This window comes from Brassica rapa, chromosome A09 (assembly GCF_000309985.2).
Source record: "Brassica rapa cultivar Chiifu-401-42 chromosome A09, CAAS_Brap_v3.01, whole genome shotgun sequence".
Taxonomy (NCBI): Eukaryota; Viridiplantae; Streptophyta; class Magnoliopsida; order Brassicales; family Brassicaceae; genus Brassica; species Brassica rapa.
In genome coordinates, this window is record NC_024803.2 from 42,213,544 (window position 1) to 42,231,925 (window position 18,382).

At 34.8% G+C, this 18,382-nt stretch overlaps 4 protein-coding genes and 1 long non-coding RNA gene across 19 annotated transcripts; 3 read left to right on the forward strand and 2 right to left on the reverse strand.

The window, feature by feature from the left end:
• Positions 1-386: 386 nt before the first annotated feature.
• Positions 387-2,322, forward strand: LOC103843054. Its single transcript, XM_009119752.3, has 4 exons — positions 387-596; positions 1,171-1,335; positions 1,477-1,540; positions 1,644-2,322. Exons 2-4 carry the CDS (start codon positions 1,205-1,207, stop codon positions 1,929-1,931), a joined length of 483 nt encoding a protein of 160 aa, XP_009118000.1. The 5' UTR covers positions 387-596; positions 1,171-1,204; the 3' UTR covers positions 1,932-2,322.
• A 2,754-nt stretch (positions 2,323-5,076) lies between these two features.
• Positions 5,077-6,668, reverse strand: LOC103843059. 2 transcript variants are annotated; one of them, XM_009119759.3, is made up of 7 exons: positions 6,580-6,668; positions 6,458-6,501; positions 6,230-6,373; positions 5,976-6,146; positions 5,752-5,877; positions 5,513-5,658; positions 5,077-5,437 (listed from the first exon to the last, which is right to left on the reverse strand). In XM_009119759.3, exons 1-7 carry the CDS (start codon positions 6,604-6,606, stop codon positions 5,214-5,216), a joined length of 882 nt encoding a protein of 293 aa, XP_009118007.2. In that variant the 5' UTR covers positions 6,607-6,668; the 3' UTR covers positions 5,077-5,213. The 2 variants fall into 2 exon arrangements, with proteins under 2 accessions (XP_009118007.2, XP_009118008.2); XM_009119760.3 differs by having other exon boundaries at positions 6,595-6,621.
• Positions 6,669-6,857: 189 nt separating this feature from the next.
• LOC103843057 lies at positions 6,858-11,495 on the forward strand. 12 transcript variants are annotated; one of them, XR_004450974.1, is made up of 6 exons: positions 6,879-7,175; positions 7,289-7,797; positions 7,886-7,965; positions 8,302-8,508; positions 8,650-9,121; positions 9,200-11,495. It is a non-coding gene; the product is annotated as an uncharacterized LOC103843057 (long non-coding RNA). The 12 variants fall into 12 exon arrangements; XR_004450972.1 differs by having other exon boundaries at positions 6,881-7,175; positions 8,292-8,508; XR_004450971.1 differs by having other exon boundaries at positions 6,882-7,175; positions 7,289-7,770; positions 7,853-7,965; positions 8,292-8,508.
• A 954-nt stretch (positions 11,496-12,449) lies between these two features.
• LOC103843056 lies at positions 12,450-14,116 on the reverse strand. The gene is made up of 7 exons (XM_033279035.1): positions 13,976-14,116; positions 13,838-13,890; positions 13,604-13,747; positions 13,348-13,518; positions 13,139-13,264; positions 12,907-13,049; positions 12,450-12,820 (listed from the first exon to the last, which is right to left on the reverse strand). The coding sequence occupies exons 1-7, from the start codon at positions 13,994-13,996 to the stop codon at positions 12,594-12,596; spliced, it is 885 nt and encodes a 294-aa protein (XP_033134926.1). The 5' UTR covers positions 13,997-14,116; the 3' UTR covers positions 12,450-12,593.
• Positions 14,117-14,536: 420 nt separating this feature from the next.
• On the forward strand, positions 14,537-16,703 carry LOC103843162 (ADP-ribosylation factor GTPase-activating protein AGD7). Of its 3 annotated transcripts, none has more exons than XM_018655001.2 (4): positions 14,537-14,940; positions 15,201-15,278; positions 15,636-15,897; positions 16,155-16,394. In XM_018655001.2, exons 1-4 carry the CDS (start codon positions 14,821-14,823, stop codon positions 16,163-16,165), a joined length of 471 nt encoding a protein of 156 aa, XP_018510517.1. In that variant the 5' UTR covers positions 14,537-14,820; the 3' UTR covers positions 16,166-16,394. The 3 variants fall into 3 exon arrangements, with proteins under 3 accessions (XP_018510517.1, XP_018510516.1, XP_018510518.1); XM_018655000.2 differs by having other exon boundaries at positions 14,543-14,940; positions 15,597-15,897; positions 16,155-16,703; XM_018655002.2 differs by lacking the exon at positions 14,537-14,940 and adding an exon at positions 14,958-15,142 and having other exon boundaries at positions 15,597-15,897.
• Positions 16,704-18,382: the final 1,679 nt, after the last annotated feature.

The following is an 18,382-nucleotide window of genomic DNA, read 5'->3' on the forward strand; positions in this document are numbered from 1 at the left end:
AATAAAAAAAAATCATATTTGAAATTATAGAGTGTCTTTTGCAGATGAGCTAAATTACTTTTCAAACAAAAAAACGTTGTGTAAAGTGAAAAAACTAGCTCTAACTATTTTCAAAACATGTCCTCTATCAGAAATTCTAAAATAATATTAAAAGACAATATTTTGTGATTAGCTAATAAGAGTGTTAAGAAATCAGATGTCAATATGAAATAAGTATGTTAAATCGTCGGTGACATTAATTTGATAGATATTTACGAGGAGAGGGGTTAGGCACCGGCTGTACCCAAAAAGGCGAAACAGAACAAATGCAACTGAAGAAAAAAAGCTGTATACAACACAGATATTTAAAAAAATTCAAAAAAATTATGAAATATATTAATTAAAAATTGAATAACTGATAAGCGTTTTACTACGCAAAAAGAGAAATAAATATAGAAATAAATGAAAATAAATAAATAAATAAGGATTCCATTGCGTTGTTGTGTGCAGGTTATCTCTTTTCTCTTTGCCTTTGCTATTAACCTAAGAGCCATTAGACTTTTCTTTAGATCTATCTTAAAGCTACTTGTCTCTTCTCCAAAGACGGATAGCTTCAGGTAATCTCTCTCGGACACATTTGATGTTTTCTGATCTAGTGTGAGTTAAAACTGATCTGAATCTGTGTGTCTCTGCTGAAGATCCTGTAATAGATATGGATCTCAAACTAATATTTTCCGGATTCTTCACGTATATTCCATTTTCATCTAGCTAGATCATCGTTTATGTTCTTCTCCAGATGTTTTTATTCTAATATCAAAATCAAGCAGTTGAATTTCTCACTGTTGGAGTTAAGACTTTTTTCTCATGGCTAATTTTTTAAATAAAGAAAAGAAAATCCAAGTCTCCACTATGATCTTGACAGGATCACTATATATTTTTAAATTCATAAATTACTAACTAATAAATTTCCTCAGGAAACATTATCGTGGATTTGTCAAGTGGCTAAATATAATTCAATAATGAATAAGGTTCCTGATTAATTAATTAAATTATACGGTATTGAGACCAGATCTCCATAAGAAACACGTTACCGTTTGACCACCTCTTTCTCTTCCATTATCATATAAATATCTTTTTCTCCTCATCGATCTCTCTCTCTCTCTCTCTCTCTCTCGCTTGTTAATTTGATAGGTTCCTTAGAGCAGCAACTAAGAAGAAGAAGAAGATGATGATGAACAGCTGTGGACTCCAGCAAAACTCCGAGATGAGGAGAGACACCGTTGTTTGCCCTAAACCACGCCGTGTCGGTGTACTCAACAACCATCACCTTGCTCGATCTCTTCGATGGCAAGTCAGGTAACATGCTTTCTTTCTCTTATGAATAAGATCTAACGTTTTTGTTATTCAAAAAAACATCAAACGTTTTCATGACATATATATTTTCCATGTCATCAATCAAAATGATTGACTCTTTGTTTTATGTTTTGTTTTATTAAGTCAGCAGATGGATCTACGCGAATCGAATTCACGAGGCAAGATATTGGATTTCATCCTCGCTAATGTAATAATCAATGATGATATAGCTACATATTTTACATATAAAGTTTGCTTTTATGTTCTTGTTATATATGTGAGGTTGATCTTGTGCATATATTTATCTACAGGGTAATAGTTATGAACAAGATCCGAAGATGACGTCATCGCCGCCGCTGTTCTTTACAGGGTCGCCGCCGACTAGAGTTTCTAACCCTTTAACAAAAGACTTACTCTTTCGGGACGAGCTTCTCGTGGTGGCTCCTCCTCCGTCCACTCCACGAGCAACCAAGCTACCACCGCCGTCGTGTCCTACGGTTCGAGTGAGTACTAACTTCGGGAACAATCCTACGGTTCGAGTCGTTGGATTCAACTGCCTTGACAGGGACAGACGCAGCAGCGTTCCGACTCTTGCATAAGAGTCTCCCAAAAACGCCGAAACGAGAGATAAATGCAAATATATAACACAGAAGGGGTAAAAAGAAATTTAAAAAGGTTTAGGAAATGATTAATGATGTGATCATGTTGGGTGTCTATTTTGGTGGAAAATATGTAAATGTCTTGAAAGAAGAGGGTAATTTTTCAAGGGGCTGTTATATAATTTTTGGTTTTGAGTGTCCAATTTGGGAATTTTTGTAAAGTAAAAAGGGAGAGAGAGAAGGGTTTGTGAGTGTTTGGTGTCTTTAGTGAAAATAAGAGCATCACTCTATAACAAAAGGAAAGAGTTTTGAAATGTGAATATATCATTACTCCATTGTATCTTATGTACATACGTAGTTATCAAATGAATTGTAAAGTTTTAAATTCTTATTTAGTCCCTTTGTTACAAAATTTGGTGATTAGTGGTGTACAGTGTACTGTCATTTATTCGTTTTGTTCATGTAAGTTTTAATATGAACTTTATATTAAATAAATGAACAATAACAGTATATGCCTAAGAATTTTCAGTTTTGTATTTTTCGATATTGTGCTAGTTTAAATGCTAGTATCAAAGATAATTGAAGGCATACTATTATTATGTGTTCAATTTTTTTTTGCTGAAATGTTTTTGCTAAATAAATGCATATCCACCGCTCTTCACCGCCCCAGCTTCGCTCCTACGGGCATTCTAAAGTGATCTTCACGAACCAAAACTCAAGAACCTGACAAACCTACAAGTCCACGACACAGCTCTTGCTGTTTTAACCTCTATATATACTTCGTTTCGTATAGATTGTGAATTTGTGATATGGCAATGGTTACAGTCTTACAGACCAGACAAACATGAGGACACGAATTCATTGTTTTCTTGTCTGGGGTCTATTCCGATTGTTTGCTTGCAATTTAGGAAAAAAAAAACTAATTCTATTTGAATGTTTCCGTGCGAGTAATTCAAAATATGTTTCGGTCTGTTATGTAATTAGAGCTATAATTGTTGTAAATTCAGATAAAACTGTCATAAAGTTCTGGTTTTATTCAAACTGATAAAAGTTCCTCTGATTCTAATGATTATTCTTGAAGAATTAGTTCGGAAGCATTTGAGACGAGAGAAACGTATAGTTAACTAAGCATAGACCATAGAGTATGTTGACATGTGTGACACTTACACGGTTCTGTCTTTTCTTTAATTCCTTTTTTTTTGTTGTGTCACAGGGAAACTATTCAAGACCCAGTAAAAAACCCAACTTACTGCGTTTATAGCTCTGATGTAGCAACTGGCTATGGAGTTTGAGATTTCTTTTTTTCTCCTGTCAAGAGAATCATTGCTTATGAGCGTGACCAAATGCATGTGCTTTGGAAGACCTTTAGCCCCTGGAAATGACCGTGCTTGGTCTATCATCTATTTCATTTCTTCTTGGTGAGTCTTACAAACTTTATTCCAAACCATGTCATAACCACCTTGGATACTCTGCTGTTTTCTTTGCCATTTGATAATGTTAAAAGTTTAGTTAAAGACTTAGAAGTTAGAACAAACGGATCATCCTTTTTTTTTCAAATTATCGGATCTTCTTCTTAATGTATCACTATATAAACACAATGTTGTATATCCACAATTACAGGATGTCGTTTATGGTAGCTGACGCTTGCTTTATCGCTGGAGCTACAGAGAAAATGTAGTAGTAGACATTAAGGACCATAATCCTTAATATCTACTACTACATTTACTTTACTAAGTTTGTATCTTCACTACCTGCTCACGAAGCGAACCGCTCTGGTTCAAGTCGTTTGTAGATGTAAGAAAGAAAAGAGGTGGTGGCATTGTTACAGTACTTCTGTTACTCTTATATGTCTACGCATTCTATTTCAGGATTGACACAAGAGAGTCAAAAGGATAAGACTTTTCATTTTGGGATTTAAATAAGCACAAACCTGAATAGTGAACTTAAAAAATTATCTTACCAAACTTTCAGATTTAAATAGATAATTTGTCGAGACCCAAACAGTTTGTTAATAATGAATTAGTCGAATAATGCATTAGTCGAATTATTCATACTAAAACGGCCTATTTAAACAAGCCCAAACCTGAATAGTGAATACTCAGTTTATATTAATAATCGGTTAATAACTGATGGCTTTTAAAAGCCAGCCCATAGTTGGGAATGAGTTTGTCTTATATAGTTTCAAGTTCTTGTATATTTGATTTGGATAAGTTATTGTTTTCAACGTATGTAACCATTTACTTCAGTGTTGACAAAAAAAAACTGCAAATATACATACGATTATACTAAGTGGTAAAAATGTTGGGTGTATGTTAAATTTATAGAAGCAAGGGATTCCGATCGTCAAAAATATATATAATTTTTGGCCAAAATTTCTCCAAGATTCTTTTAGCTTAGTGGTAAAAATGTTGGGGTTATGTTAACAACCCGAGTTCTAGAGGTGGGTATGTTAATTTTGTCCATTTTTTACGAACTAGCTTCTGGTCTTTACTAAACCAGTACCGGTACTGCTAAGGATACATACTAACATATAGTTTGCTTGAACAAGAATGAAATATTAAGACGTTACAAAACTAAATCGTGTATTTTGTAGAAGAGTCAAAAGTAGAGATCAAAAAGAGAGAAGGATCAAACATATGATCTCAAGTTGAAGCAAATTTATCGGATAATAAAGTGTTCTCTGAGGTGGTTGGAAAATCTGTCCACTGAGAGAGACGCTGTGTTATGGAACACTACGGTATTCGTCTATATTTAAATGGGGAATATGATTCCACGTTTTAGAAGGATAGGCAAATAGTGGAGACACTGAAGCTTGTGAAAGAGTTTTGGAGAAAATGCTGGAGAGAAAAAATGGCATATCAAGTTGGTCAAAGCTTGAACCAAGACACCCGGCAAATTTTGTGATGATCTCAAAGATATATGGAGATCTGACATAATGATGCTGCTAGGCTATGATAGATACTGGCTTTAAAAGAAAGAAGCAGATGTTACCTAGGTTGAGACCGATGATGGGCTATAATCTTGAGGAGAGAAGCATAGTAGAAAAGAGGAATTACAGAGGTTGATAGAGCTTGATGGACTTCGACACTACTGAAGAAGCTTCTGGTTAAGATTGGATTTGGATCCATTATAGGAATAGCCGTGAACACATCAAACACTAAAACAACATAACACATTCAATATCCAGACAAAAGAAAAGAAGGTTTGCATAGCACACAGGTTTTTATTTTATTTTTGGACAACACATTGCACAGAAGTTAATATCATAAGCACGTCTTCTCCTCAGAGAGAGATTTCTACTCCCTTCTTCTGCTTTCCCTCCCTAGTCTCACTCTTCTTCTTCTTCTTCTTCTGAATTCCCTCCCTGGTCTTGCTCTTCTTATTCTTCTTTTTCTTCTTCTTCTTCTGATTTCCCTCCGATGTATCACTCTTCTTCTGCTGTCCCTCAGTAATGAAACATAGATTTGGATCTTCTATCTGCTCCCTAGTGAAGCGAATTAGGTTACCTAAAACAAACAGACAGACGAATCAACGAAAGGTTTTACTTGGTTAAAAAAGAAAAAAGAATCAAATTTACGTACTTGGGTGAATGAAGCCAGATGTGGGTGGATTTTCTGGAAGTGCATAAACTTTAGTAACTACAAAATTCAAGCCTTCCACAGAACGACCACTAAGTTCCAGAGCCTTATCTACAGCATCCTGACCTCGGACATAAATGTAAGCTTTGCTGTCAACTCAAAAATAAGTCTCTAGTTAGCAATGGATAAATTAAAAAAAAATATACTACTAAGAAGAAGACTGCGAGGAAGAAGACACAAACGTTTTGATAGCACCAGAAGCGGTTTCATCTTGGTAAACAAAAGAACCATGTGAAGAGAAATATTTCTCTAGCTCTATCTCGATATCCTCGACAGGAAGGGAAGTGTCATAACCCGTAACCTTCAACCTAATAATGCAGGAGTATCATATTATCAACGTGACAAAAACACACAGACACAATTCCCAAATAATAAATAAATAATCAGAAAGGAAAGAGTAATTTACGTCTGTTGTGGCCAATAGACTTTGACTTCTTTCATAGGAGCCAAGTCATTCTCAAGGTGAGTTTCGTGAAACGGGTATGACTTAATTTGTAAAATCTGTCCTCCCATGTCACTTCCATCAAGCCTCAGCGCCTTTTCTTCATCTTCTTCATTAACATAAACGAAGGCATATCTGTAAAACAAAAGAAAACAAGTTAATTATATAGTAAGAAGCTGTTAATCTGAGGGAAAGAGCTGGAGGAAGAAGCCACGAACCTGCAGAGAATCGTCTCTTCATAGTTTCTGGGAATAGAAACATGAATTATTTTTCCACATGAAGCGAAGTGTTCTCTCAAAGCATCATCGACATCCTCCATACGAAGGGAGGTGTCGTATCCCTCAACGGAAATTCTCCTGATGCTGTTGCAAAAGATATTAATTAATCACCGCCACACATGATCTATCTATCTAATTAGAGATACAAATCTCAAAAAGAAAACGAACCTGCTTTTTCGAATCTCTGCATCACTACCCTTCGATTCCAGACCCTACGTTACAAAATATCTAATCAGAAAATTATACGAAGACACAATTAACTGAGGTTAAAGAAAGCGAAGAAGAATTACTTTGGTGGTGGATACCTGCATCTGCATGGCTAGATTTTTGAGAGGCAATAAATCTTTTTTCCAGTTCTAGGGTTTTAAACTTTTACGTCTTTGTCTCTTTAACTATTATTCCGGTTTGGGGCCGTAACGGTCCTTCTCGTTGGGTCTTGAACTTAGTTATGCCTGGACTAGGCCCGTTCACTTACTTATATAACAAATGTTTGTTTTCTGTATACCTACTGAATAAAGCAAGTTAGTTCTTATCAATACAATACTAAAAGTTGAATAAGATCAACATCTAGACTATCCACGTAAGCAAATTTAATCGACCTATCATATGCTTTTATATTGCGACATTAGCTCGACCTGTCATATTTCTTCGTTGTGAGCCGGTGATTTGAAACCAATCGTCTCTTCACCTTTCTTTTTGTCTCAATGCATCCTTTAATTATAGTCTATTTGTCTCCCTCTCCGCTTCAAATCCCTAAATCCCCAAGCATCACCCTATCTATCGTATTCCCGGCTCCACATTCTGGAAATCAAACCCCACCGCATCCATGGCTAACAACAAAGCAAAATCAATTGTTTTTCAGAAAAAGAATCTATACATACAAAAAGTAAGTTATTTTAATAGTATTCTATGTTGTTTATGTATACTTTATATTATTTTCTGTTTGTAGCTTATAACAAAAGCTATGAATCATGAACAGTGACAAGTTGAAGTTTTTAGTAGACAGATGCTGCGTTTTGGGAACTATAGCAAGGATTCTCAACAATGGCGACCATTCCTTCTCACGAAGAACTATCACTCTTCTCCGTCGTTCAAAACCACCAGCTCCTCTGAACCTTCGTTCATTCATCTCCCGGAGAAAAGATCCCGAGTAGCTACGAAAGCTTCTCTCACTAGAACCAACGAGGCTTCTTTATCTGCCGTCATCTCCAGGCTCGAGCGTGAACGGAAAGGATTAACCGGCGGCGGCGGAGAACAGTGGCATACGGCAGAGGATTTCCGTCGGCGCGATAAAATAACCGAGGAAGAGAGGAGGCTTAGAGACACATGGCGTAAGATCCAAGGAGAAGACGATTGGGCCGGGTTAATGGACCCAATGGACCCGGTTCTCAGATCGGAGCTGATCCGTTACGGCGAAATGGCTCAGGCCTGTTACGACGCCTTCGACTTTGATCCTTCCTCGACGGCAACCCACGTCGAGTGTAATCTTCACTTTGGTCACACATTGGGTCTGTTGATTTTTGAAAGTATTTGACCTTACATTAGTTCTGTGTTTTGATTTAGGTTGGCCTCTAAATGTATAATGTCTCCATTTAGATCCGACGTGAGTTGTTGGTTCGATGAGGCTCTAAGAACTCAAGCAGTGCTATTGGAGGCAGGCTTTCTGAATATCTTTGGTCAGTGTCAAGTTTCTTGATCTCTTATGGATGCAATTTTGATACTTTTTTTGCTATGTAAAGAGAAATGAGTTCTTATAAGCATTGTTCTATTGGATCAACACTCACACCTGATCCTAAATGATATTTTTTGGAAACATCAAATTTTTACTGCACGTCCAAGGTATAATACAATCTCGCAAGATCCATATATGCATGTTGGTTAACGTCAAGATTTCTAACTCCAAATTTGTGGAGAATGTTTTTTTCGAACATTGGTAGACTAATATTTTTTATATGGAATGGAAAAAGCGAGTGAAATTATTGCTTTATATTATTGCCATTAGTTCAATGCAGCTATATGGAGAGGAGCAGGTGACTGCAATTGCAAGCAAGAAGCTCACCTGAGAAGGCTGTTAGTTCATCACAATGTCAGTAGAAAGTAGAAGCTGACCAGAAGAAAGAAGGTGATGATGAAATCTACCTGCGATCAATAGCCACATGAGACCAACATCCTGGACACTCTGCACTCTCTCGCTTCAAAGCTAACAACAAATCTCTAAGGTAATTTCTGAACTAATCTCCTAATCATATATCTTTCTTTTTGTTTGGTCAAAATCTCCTAATCATATATCTATATTCTAACTTAAAGAGTGGAAACAAAAAATAAACTGGACTAGGGTTTGGTCAATGTGTTAAAAACAGATGCAAGAAGTACATCAGATATGAATCATGCAAGCAGGACAAGAGTCAGGGGAAGTATCACTAAGGCAGATCCATGATGATGATAGATTTTGATAAAAGGTTAGTGGATTTACTTAGTTATGTAACAGCAGATTTTGGTTGTAGTAGTTTTGTAACTTTCACATTTACTCTCTTCATATTTAAATGCCTCTTTCGCTGCATTCATCGTCCCTTTAAGTTAGCCTTCAGGCACTTAAATCGCACAGACACAGCTAGGCTTTGCGGTCTCAGTAGCGATTGCGGTTTGAATTTTGTGCTCTCCGCAGGCCAGTCTCCCTTCATTACTTCTCTTTGATAAATTCCATTACATATACGTAGAAAGCCGCATTGGTTCTTAGTGTCTCATGGATCCCATTACACCTTGCACTTGAAAAGGAACAAAACAAATTCAAGAAATAAGGAAGAAGAGCAGAAGTTGTGTCATGCAGTTTTGGTAAGTTTAATTTTCGGCTGTTGAATGTGAGATGGATCTTCTTACTGATGAACGAATGCATTTTATTTTCTTTGTTAGGCTGCTAATCATTTCATGTGTATGGGTGCGAGCAAGGTAATTCTTGCTAATTGTATGCTTTTGTGCTTTGCATCATCCTGGTTATGCATGTGGAATTGGAAATCTTTTTATTCCTTAGTTGGTGCCTTCACCATTCAGGAGTTGAAAAAAAACCAAAATCTTCTACAACTTCAACTGGTGATCTTGGAATTGGGCTTGAACAGCTTCATCTAATGTCAAAAGTTAAGAAGATTGCTTCTCTGCAGCTATATGGAGAGGAGCAAGCGAGTGTAATTTCAAGCAAACAACTTCACCATAGAACGCGGTTCATCACAATGCCAGTGCGAATAAGAAGTCAGATCAGAAGATTATGTCCTTTTCGGGTCTCAGCTCTGTCTCTTCTTCCATAAGAATATCAAAAGAAAACGACGGCCATTGCACAAGTCGTTTATCTCCATCGTTTGGACTTGACATAGCGCTTCAGAGAAAGGGAATAGAGTTTTCATATATCATTATTGTTTTTTTTTATGTTGCGTTAGTTCTCAGTTAGGTCAATTTCTCAAATGAAAAATAAGTTTTTGAAATTAAGATACATATAAATATACGTTTTAAACTTTGTCAAAATATCATAACAAATACATTTCTCTTTCCGTAATTGTTAAACGGCAATGTTGTTCATGTTTCGTTTGCGGCTTCGTATTTCCTTTCTTTTTCTATTGTCTAAATTTATTCTTCCAAAAAATCTTGGTTCGTACAATACTTTCTCTGTATGTATTTAGCAAATTTTTAATCCATTCATAAGTCTACCACCAAAAAGTAGAAATTATTTACTCTATTATCATCAAGATTATAATTAAAACAAAACAAAAAAACATACAGACAATATACAAAAATTAAAATACAGATAAAATATTTAATCTATTTTCTAATTCAAGAAGATATGTTACTTAAATTTGCCGGTCTAAAAACCAGATAGATATAAATAACCAATTCAATAATTTAAGAATTGAAATCTCTTTTTTAATTTCTTGAACATATACATAATTTATCTATTTTAAAAATATTGAACATTATTATATAATATTATATTTTACATGTTTTTTTATTCGGTGTATGTTTTAAATTATTATCTTTTATTAAACTCAATATTACACCATGAAACGAATAAAAATAGTCTCAGAATATTATTCAACAATCATCTCCAAATAAAACTCCTAAACCTATAATAATACTTTGAAGTGCATTATCAAACAATTGTTATTCCGATGCATTTACTTATGATGAATTTTTGATCATTTTAAACTATGTTGAAAGTCATATATACAAATAGTATTATTAAATTTACAAAATATAACAGAAAATAACCTAAAATATCTTATTTTGTATTGATAAGTACTATTATTTTTCCGCTTTACATAATAAAACATATTTTACAAAAAACAAGACTCTGTCTAACAATAAAGAAAAATTGAAATTAAATTCCCCATTTTATATCAATAAACCAAGCACAAAACAATGAAAATATTAAGTTTTTTTTATAACGTTGATTGAAAATATTAAGTTAAGCTGGTCAAATAAAAAAATCTCCCCAGTTTGATGCAATAATTTACATATGAAAAAATATGATTAAATTTAAAATATAAATTACCATGAAAGTATGTGAAAATTATTACTCGCTTCAATATTTTAAACAAAAATTTACTATAACACCACTATTGATGTTGTTTGCAGCTTCAGAATAGGTCCAAAATAATACAAATCAAATCATTTTGAGGCATTATTAAATCACACAAGAGTATAAAAGATCGAAACTAAATAAAAAAGCAATAAAAAATCCAAAGTATCTTAATATGCTTTAATGTTGAAGACATTTTCCGGTTTATTAATTCTACCAGTTTGATGCAATAATTTACATATGAAAAATATGATTAAATTTAAAATATAAATTACCATGAAAGTATGTGAAAATTATTACTCACTTCAATATTTGAAACAAAAATTTACTATAACACCACTATTGATGTTGTTTGCAGCTTCAGAATAGGTCCAAAATAATACAAATCAAATCATTTTGAGGCATTATTAAAATCACACAAGAGTATAAAAGATCAAAACCAAATCAAAAAGCAATAAAAAACTCCAAAGTATCTTAATATGCTTTAATGTTGAAGACATTTTCTGGTTATTAATTCTAAATTATGCTAAAATATTAAAAAATAAACATCAATAAAATTATTGAAGAAAATTTAGAAATTGGCCAACCAAAAACACTTACGCAAATAATAACTTATTAAGTTAATATTGAGAAAATGAGACATGCAAAAAGAAAAAAAACAATACACTAAATATAAAATAAAACAAAAACTAATTAAGACATTATATAATTATACTAATTTAAAATACATAATCCGCGCGTAGCGCGGAAAAAGAATCTAGTATCTATACTATTAAAATAGAATGATCCTAAAAAAATCTACTTAAAAAAGCTAAAAAATCTATTTAAAAAAGTAGTTAATTGTTTGGCCATATAATAAATTAATCTAACTATACAATATCAATCAATAATTCAAACCCTAAATTTCTATTAAGATAGTATACGATTATACTCAATACTAACATATAGTTTGCGTGAACAAGAACAAAATATTAAGACGTTACAAAACTAAATCGTGTATTTTGTAGAAGAGTCAAAAGTAGAGATAAAAAAAAGAGAGAAGGATCAAACATATGATCTCAAGTTGAAGCAAATTTATCGGATAATAATAAAGTGTTCTCTGAGGTGGTTGAAAAAAAGTTGTACTTGGACTTAATGCGTATATAATTAACAAGGACTTAGTGTCGGCTGGGTTTTTTAAATCTGTCCACTGAGAGAGGAGCTGTGTTATGGAACAACACTAAGGTATTTGACTATATTCAAATGGGGAATCTGATGATGTCACGTTTTAGAGGGATATGCAAATAGTGGAGACACTGAAGCTTGTGGAAGAGTTTTGGAGAAAATGCTGGAGAGAATAAATGGCATATCTAATTGGTCAAAGCTTGTGAACCAAGAAGAAACCCAGCTAATTTTGGGATGATCTCAAACATATATATATGGAGATCATTCTCGGGAGACTTGATGATGCTGCTAGGCAGTGAGAGATATTGGCTAGCTTTAGACTGATGATGGGTTTTATTATTCAGGAGAGAACCATCGTAGAAAAGAGGAATTATAGAGGTTGATAGAGCAGATGGACTATGTTTGAGATTGGATTTTGACCCATTACAGGAATAGCTGTGAACAAATTACTGGAATGTAGATTTTGATCTGTCTTGCACACAAAAACGACATAACACATTCAATATCCAGACAAAAGAAAAGAAGGGTTGCATTGCACACAAGTTAGTATCATAAAAAGCTTATGTCTTCTTCTCCTCAGAAAGAGATTTCTACTCCCTTCATCTTCTGATTTCCCTCCCTAGTCTCACTCTTCTTCTTCATCTGGTATGCCTCCCTGGTCTTGCTCTTCTTCTCCTTCTTCTTATTCTTCTTCTTCTGATTTCTCTCCGTAGTCTTGCTCTTTTTCTTCTGCTGATTTCCCGCCGTAGTCTCAGTCTTCTTCTGATTTTCTATCTGCTTCCTAGCCATGATAGTAAAGTTATCTGAAACAAACAAACAGACGAATAAATGAAAGGTTTTACTCTGTTGGAAAAAAACAAAAAAGAATAAAAGAATCAAATTTACGTACGTGGGTTGTAGCCAGTCTTGGGTGTTATCTTTGGAAGTGGAACAACCTCAGTAACTACAAAATTCAAACCTCCTACAGAAGGTCCACTACGTTCCAGCGCCTTTTCTACACCCTCATGTCCACGGACATAAACGTCGGCTAGGCTGTAAAAAAAACTCAAAACAAGCTTCTTTAGCTAGCAAAAAAAAAATAATATTAACAAGCAAACTGGTGGGAGGAAGAAGAAACAAACGTTTTGATAGCACCAGATTCGGTTACGTCTGGGTAAACAAGAGAGCCGATTGCAGAGAAATATTTCTCTAGCTCCGTCTTGATAACATCGAGAGGAAGGGAAATGTCATCACACGTAACCAGTATCCTAAGAGAGTCATATTATCAACACAACCAGGCACAATTTTCTAATAATAAATAAATAGACAAAAAATGAAAAGAGCAATTTACGTGTGTTGTATCCTATAGGCTTTGGCTTCTTTCATCGGGTCAAAGAAATTCTCAAGGTGATTTTCGTGAAACGGGTAAGACTGAATTTGTAAAATCCGTCCTCCCATGTCACTTCCATCAAGCCTCAGCGCCTTTTCTTCATCTTCTTCATTAACATAAATTAAGGCATATCTGTAAAACAAAAGAAAACAAGTAGATTTTATAGTTAAGCAGCAGTTAATTCGAGCGATCTAAGCTGGAGGAAGAAGCCACAAACCTGCAGAGGGTACCACTACTCTCGTCTATGGGAACATGCACATGTATTATGTTTCCACATGAAGCGAAGTGTTCTCTCAAAGCATCATCGACATCTTCCCTAGGAAGGGAGGTGTCGTATCCCTCGACCGCAATTCTGCTAATGCTAAATATTGCAAAGGATATTAATTTAATTACCGTGAGACAAGAACACATGATCTATCTAATCAATTACAGATCTCAAAAATAAACGAACCGGCTTTCTCGAATCTCTGCATCACAACCGTTCAGTTCCAGACCTTCAACACACTAATATACAAAAGATCTAATCAGTAAATTTTACTAAGAAGAAACCCATTGCTTGAGAAAGCGATAAGGATCGAAGAAGGATTACTTCGATGGTGGATTCATGCATGGTTTGGTTTTTGAGAGGCAATAAGATTTTTTTCGGTTTAGGGTTTTAGGTAGTCTCTTTTTAATTATTATTTTGATTTGGGACCGTCTTCAGTTTAGGCCTGGACTAGGCCCATTGATCATTCATGTAACAAGTGTTTGTTAGTTCTATATATTCCTAATATTTTTATTAGCTAATATATAATTAACTAATTAATTTATTAATTCCGATTCTGGATTCCAGGTCGACCCAATAATCTAATTTAAATTATTATTATCCTAAGAATATAATTATTAGAGATTTTTAAGATGAGGTTAGAGTGAAGTTCTTAAGGAAATATAAAAATTTGTCTTTTAACTTTTAACTAAAAAGGTAAAAACTGGCTCTTAAATAAAATATTAATAATTAATTTTTAAATTTTTTAGCTAAAAATTAAGAGACGAGTTCTTATATTTTTTTTAAGAATCTTAACTTAAGAACTTTCCAATAATCATTACGAGGATGGTCTCTCGAGTTGCTTAAATTAATTATAATTAAAAAAAATAAAAATTACTTATTTACCATGGGACAAGCCTCACACATGGAAGTCTTGTTTTCTCTCTCATCTCTATCTCTCTCGAGTTCTTTGTCTCCTCCGTCGCCCAGACTTTGGATTGGGAGGCTGATGAATCTTTTAGATCTTCGAGCGATATGAGGAGGAACCAGTCGGCGAGTGATTTTAGAGCGTCGGGAGGTGGCGGTGCTCCGGCGAAGTCGAAGTCTTCGGAGGATATTTTATTCGAGGTCGCAGCTTGAGGCTTCTCCTGCGAATAAAGAGAGTTTCTTTGCGAAGAGGATGGCTGAGAATGAGTCTAAGCCGGAGGGGCTTGGGAGGTAAGTATGTGGGGTTTGGATCAAGCCCTGGTCCTGCTCCCAGGAGTAATTATCAGGGTGGTGGTGGAGATGTTTTCTCTGTCATGTCTGAGGTAAAGTTAAGTTTGATGCTTTTGATAGTGATCAGATCAGATTAGGTGTTTAGTTGAGTTATGTTTTCTTTGTTCTGTCTGAGGTAAAGTTTGATGCTTTTTTTTATAGTGATCAGATCAGATCTAATTTAAAGGTTGATGCTTTTGATAGTGATCAGATTAGTTTAGATTGGATGTTGAGTTGAATTATGTTATGTCTGAGGTAAGTGATTTGATCTCTGTCTATTTGATCGTGTTCATTTTACTCTATATGCAAATAGGGGTTTGGAAGATTGTCTCTTGTTGCCGCATCAGCTGCGAATGTTGTTCAGACAGGAACCATGGAGTTCACTTCCAAGGTACTTTCATTCTGTTGTGTCCTGTGCTTGATTGTCCTAGGTTGTTGTATTCAATTACCCCTGAAAACCCACATTTAATTCGAAGTCAAGACACACTTCTTGGTCGCGAATCTCTAATTTCCTTTCTCATTTCCATGTTTAGTACTTATCTGATTGCGGCTATAATGGTTGCTCTCTAAGTCTTATTTAGCTGCACGGTCGTCTAGTTAAATCAATTAAAACTTTGATTAGAGCGTAATGATGGATGCTCTCTAGGTCTATGCATTAGTCTTGTTGAGTGAGGTTAAATTTAAAATGAGAAAAATTTGTTCATTGCAGGTCAAAGAAGGTGGTTTAGATCACACGGTGAGTGAGACTGTTAACGTTGTTGCGAGTAAGACAACCGAGATAGGACAGAGGACATGGGGGATCATGAAAGGAGTAATGGCAATTGCTTCACAAATGGTTGAAGAGTTCACTAAAGAAGAAGCATCGACCTGGAACCAACAGAATACAAACGAGGGCAACGGTTACTACCAGAACAAAGGAGCAACAACGAATATGGCGAGCAAGGATCCGAATCACGAGCAACCTCCTCCTCTGAGTATCGAAATCAAAGCCACTCAGGATCAATTCTTCGGTAAGTGCCGATTCTCTTCTCTGCATATGATTACGCTTAGACGATGAGTTTCTCTGCGAATTTGTCTGGTGATTGTGATGAGAACATTCTGATTGCTGTCTTGCTCTTTTGTTCCTCTGCTGTCAAACGAGTAGTAAATTATTATGTTACTGTCTTGCTTGTATTGACTAATAACTCAAGCAGTACTAGGCTGATTTTGTGTGGTGAGTCTCTGATGAGGTGTGATGTGAATCCAATAACAATCATTTTTGTTTCAGCTCATTCTTAGACAAATTCAACTTGTTCAAATCCTGTTTCTCTGCTACACACGCTGCGATAGCTGAATCTGCTTCAACCGTTATATCATTCCCCGCCATCTCAAGAACTTCAATGGGCGAAGCACACTCCTTAAGAGCCTTCGCTACGGCTATGGCAACTTCATCCTCTAGGTTCAGATAACTCAAGTAAAGCTCCGTCAAGTGTTTGTAGCTTGAAAGACTCTTGCTCAGAGAAACTCCTGCTTCTGCCCCAAACATGTTATCCCTCAGATCAAGCTTCTTCATATAAGCACAACACTCGAGCCCTTCAGACAAAGCTATCCCACCTTCAGACCCAACTTTTGTTGTCTTGTTTTCTTGTATCACGGACCTAGAGATTGTCATGTTTTCTTCTTGTTGTCTTGTTTTCTTTTGCTAGTATACTGCAGTTTATGTTTCTTTGTCTTTCTTCCCTCCCCCATATGTTTCATCCTAAAACCTTAAAACTTTATCTACAGCAAGAAGCCAACAACACAATGCTAGTTTTATAACATGCTTCTTTCAAATTTATGTTTAAAATGTTATGTTTAATAATTTTATCAATAAATTTTAAGTTTAATAAAATAATGTTTAATATTTTTTTTCTAAGTTCCAATAAGAAGAAGACCACCGAAGTTCACATGTCGATCTCATGTATTTTACAAATATTCCTTCAAATATCGCAAATATGACGGGTGTTCGAACAAGAATTCGTGATAGACAAATGCATCAACATCTGAAAGATGATTTGGTTGAACATATTTGGACATGATGAAGACAACAACTAATCTTGGATGCTTCTTTCAAATAATTCTCGTTTATTTTAATAATTTTTGTTTTCATATTTTATTTAAAAATCTATGTTTAAAATGTTATCTTTTACTGTGTTTTATTTAATAAAAATAAATAAATTTTAATAAAAAATATTTAATATTATTTTATTTTTAAGAACCCTAAAATAAGAGAATTGCAATGGAAACATAAAAATCTCAAGTATCTTAACTAAGTCTCTTAACCAACTTTATTCCTTAAATACTATTAAAAACAATTAAGAGACTTTTAATGGGTATGTAGAATAAAGATGTTATTTTTATTTCACAGCTTGGGTAATGAGTGTTCTGTTTATAGTATTTAAAGAAGTTAAAAAGAAACTATTGCAATTTTTTAGAGTTAAATATTTTCAGAATTTTCAAATAATTTCTTATACAGGAAATGTATATACAAACATGAACTAAAAAGAGTAATCTTAATTAGATTTTTAGTAACTTTTCGTTAAGTAAACAACAATAATAAAAGAAGAAGAAAAACAAAAAGAGTAAATATTCACAAGTATAAAAAAAAGTCCAAACGTTTAATTAGAACAGCCTGTGTAGCTATGTTACACCAATCTATTTTATTAAATCATTTTTTGTTTTATTATTTTGGACCCCTCTCACTTAGATCGTTTTTTCAACTTTGAGGAAAACTTCGTTGCTAAGAAGTCATCGTACGACATAAAGCGTACGACGTAATGCGTCTTCTCTGCTCTCCTCTTATAAACTCCCATTCAAACACAAACCCAACATAAAACCTATTCACTCTCGTCTACATCTCGTCGAGAGCAAATGGGGAAGAAGCTAGACGCTCTGCTTGGTCGAAGTTTCAAAACCAACAAGTTCAAGGCTCTTCTCAACTTAGCTCTCTCGAGGCTCTCTATTCTCAAGAACCAACGCCAAGTCAGATGCTCTCAAGCCATCTCTGACGTCACCGATCTTCTTAATCTTAACCTCGGCCACTATGAGAACGCTTACCATAGAGTCGACCACGTCATAAAAGATCAAAACACCTTAGACGTTCTCTTCTTCATCCATGGCTACTTCACTCTTTTGCTCGACCGCGTTCACCTCTTGGAACACAACACAACACATCTACTAAGGTATTTGACTATATTCAAATGGGGAATATGATGTCACGTTTTAGAGGGATATGCAAATAGTGGAGACACTGAAGCTTGTGAAAGAGTTTTGGAGAAAATGCTGGAGAGAATAAATGGCATATCTAACTGGTCAAAACTTGTGAACCAAGAAGAAACCCAGCTAATTTTGGGATGATCTCAAACATATATATATGGAGATCATTCTCGGGAGACTTGATGATGCTGCTAGGCAGTGAGAGATATTGGCTTAAAGAAAGAAGCAGGTGTTGGCTAGCTTGAGACTGATGATGGGGTT

Bases quoted from the DNA above. Each gene is read 5' to 3' on its own strand.
- LOC103843054 (XM_009119752.3), top strand. From the start codon at position 1,205: ATGATGATGAACAGCTGTGGACTCCAGCAAAACTCCGAGATGAGGAGA. The intron at 1,336-1,476 runs GTAACATGCTTT...TGTTTTATTAAG, and splicing joins TCTCTTCGATGGCAAGTCAG to TCAGCAGATGGATCTACGCG. The intron at 1,541-1,643 runs GTAATAATCAAT...ATTTATCTACAG, and splicing joins TGGATTTCATCCTCGCTAAT to GGTAATAGTTATGAACAAGA.
- LOC103843059 (XM_009119759.3), bottom strand. From the start codon at position 6,606: ATGCAGATGCAGGTATCCACCACCAAA. The intron at 5,659-5,751 runs GTTTGTGTCTTC...TTGAGTTGACAG, and splicing joins GCTTCTGGTGCTATCAAAAC to CAAAGCTTACATTTATGTCC. The intron at 5,438-5,512 runs GTACGTAAATTT...TGTTTGTTTTAG, and splicing joins ATCTGGCTTCATTCACCCAA to GTAACCTAATTCGCTTCACT.
- LOC103843056 (XM_033279035.1), bottom strand. From the start codon at position 13,996: ATGCATGAATCCACCATCGAA. The intron at 13,519-13,603 runs GTTTGTGGCTTC...TTTGTTTTACAG, and splicing joins AGTAGTGGTACCCTCTGCAG to ATATGCCTTAATTTATGTTA. The intron at 13,050-13,138 runs GTTTGTTTCTTC...TTTTTTTTACAG, and splicing joins GAATCTGGTGCTATCAAAAC to CCTAGCCGACGTTTATGTCC.
- LOC103843162 (XM_018655000.2), top strand. From the start codon at position 14,821: ATGAGTCTAAGCCGGAGGGGCTTGGGAGGTAAGTATGTGGGGTTTGGA. The intron at 14,941-15,200 runs GTAAAGTTAAGT...ATATGCAAATAG, and splicing joins TTTTCTCTGTCATGTCTGAG to GGGTTTGGAAGATTGTCTCT. The intron at 15,279-15,596 runs GTACTTTCATTC...TGTTCATTGCAG, and splicing joins CCATGGAGTTCACTTCCAAG to GTCAAAGAAGGTGGTTTAGA.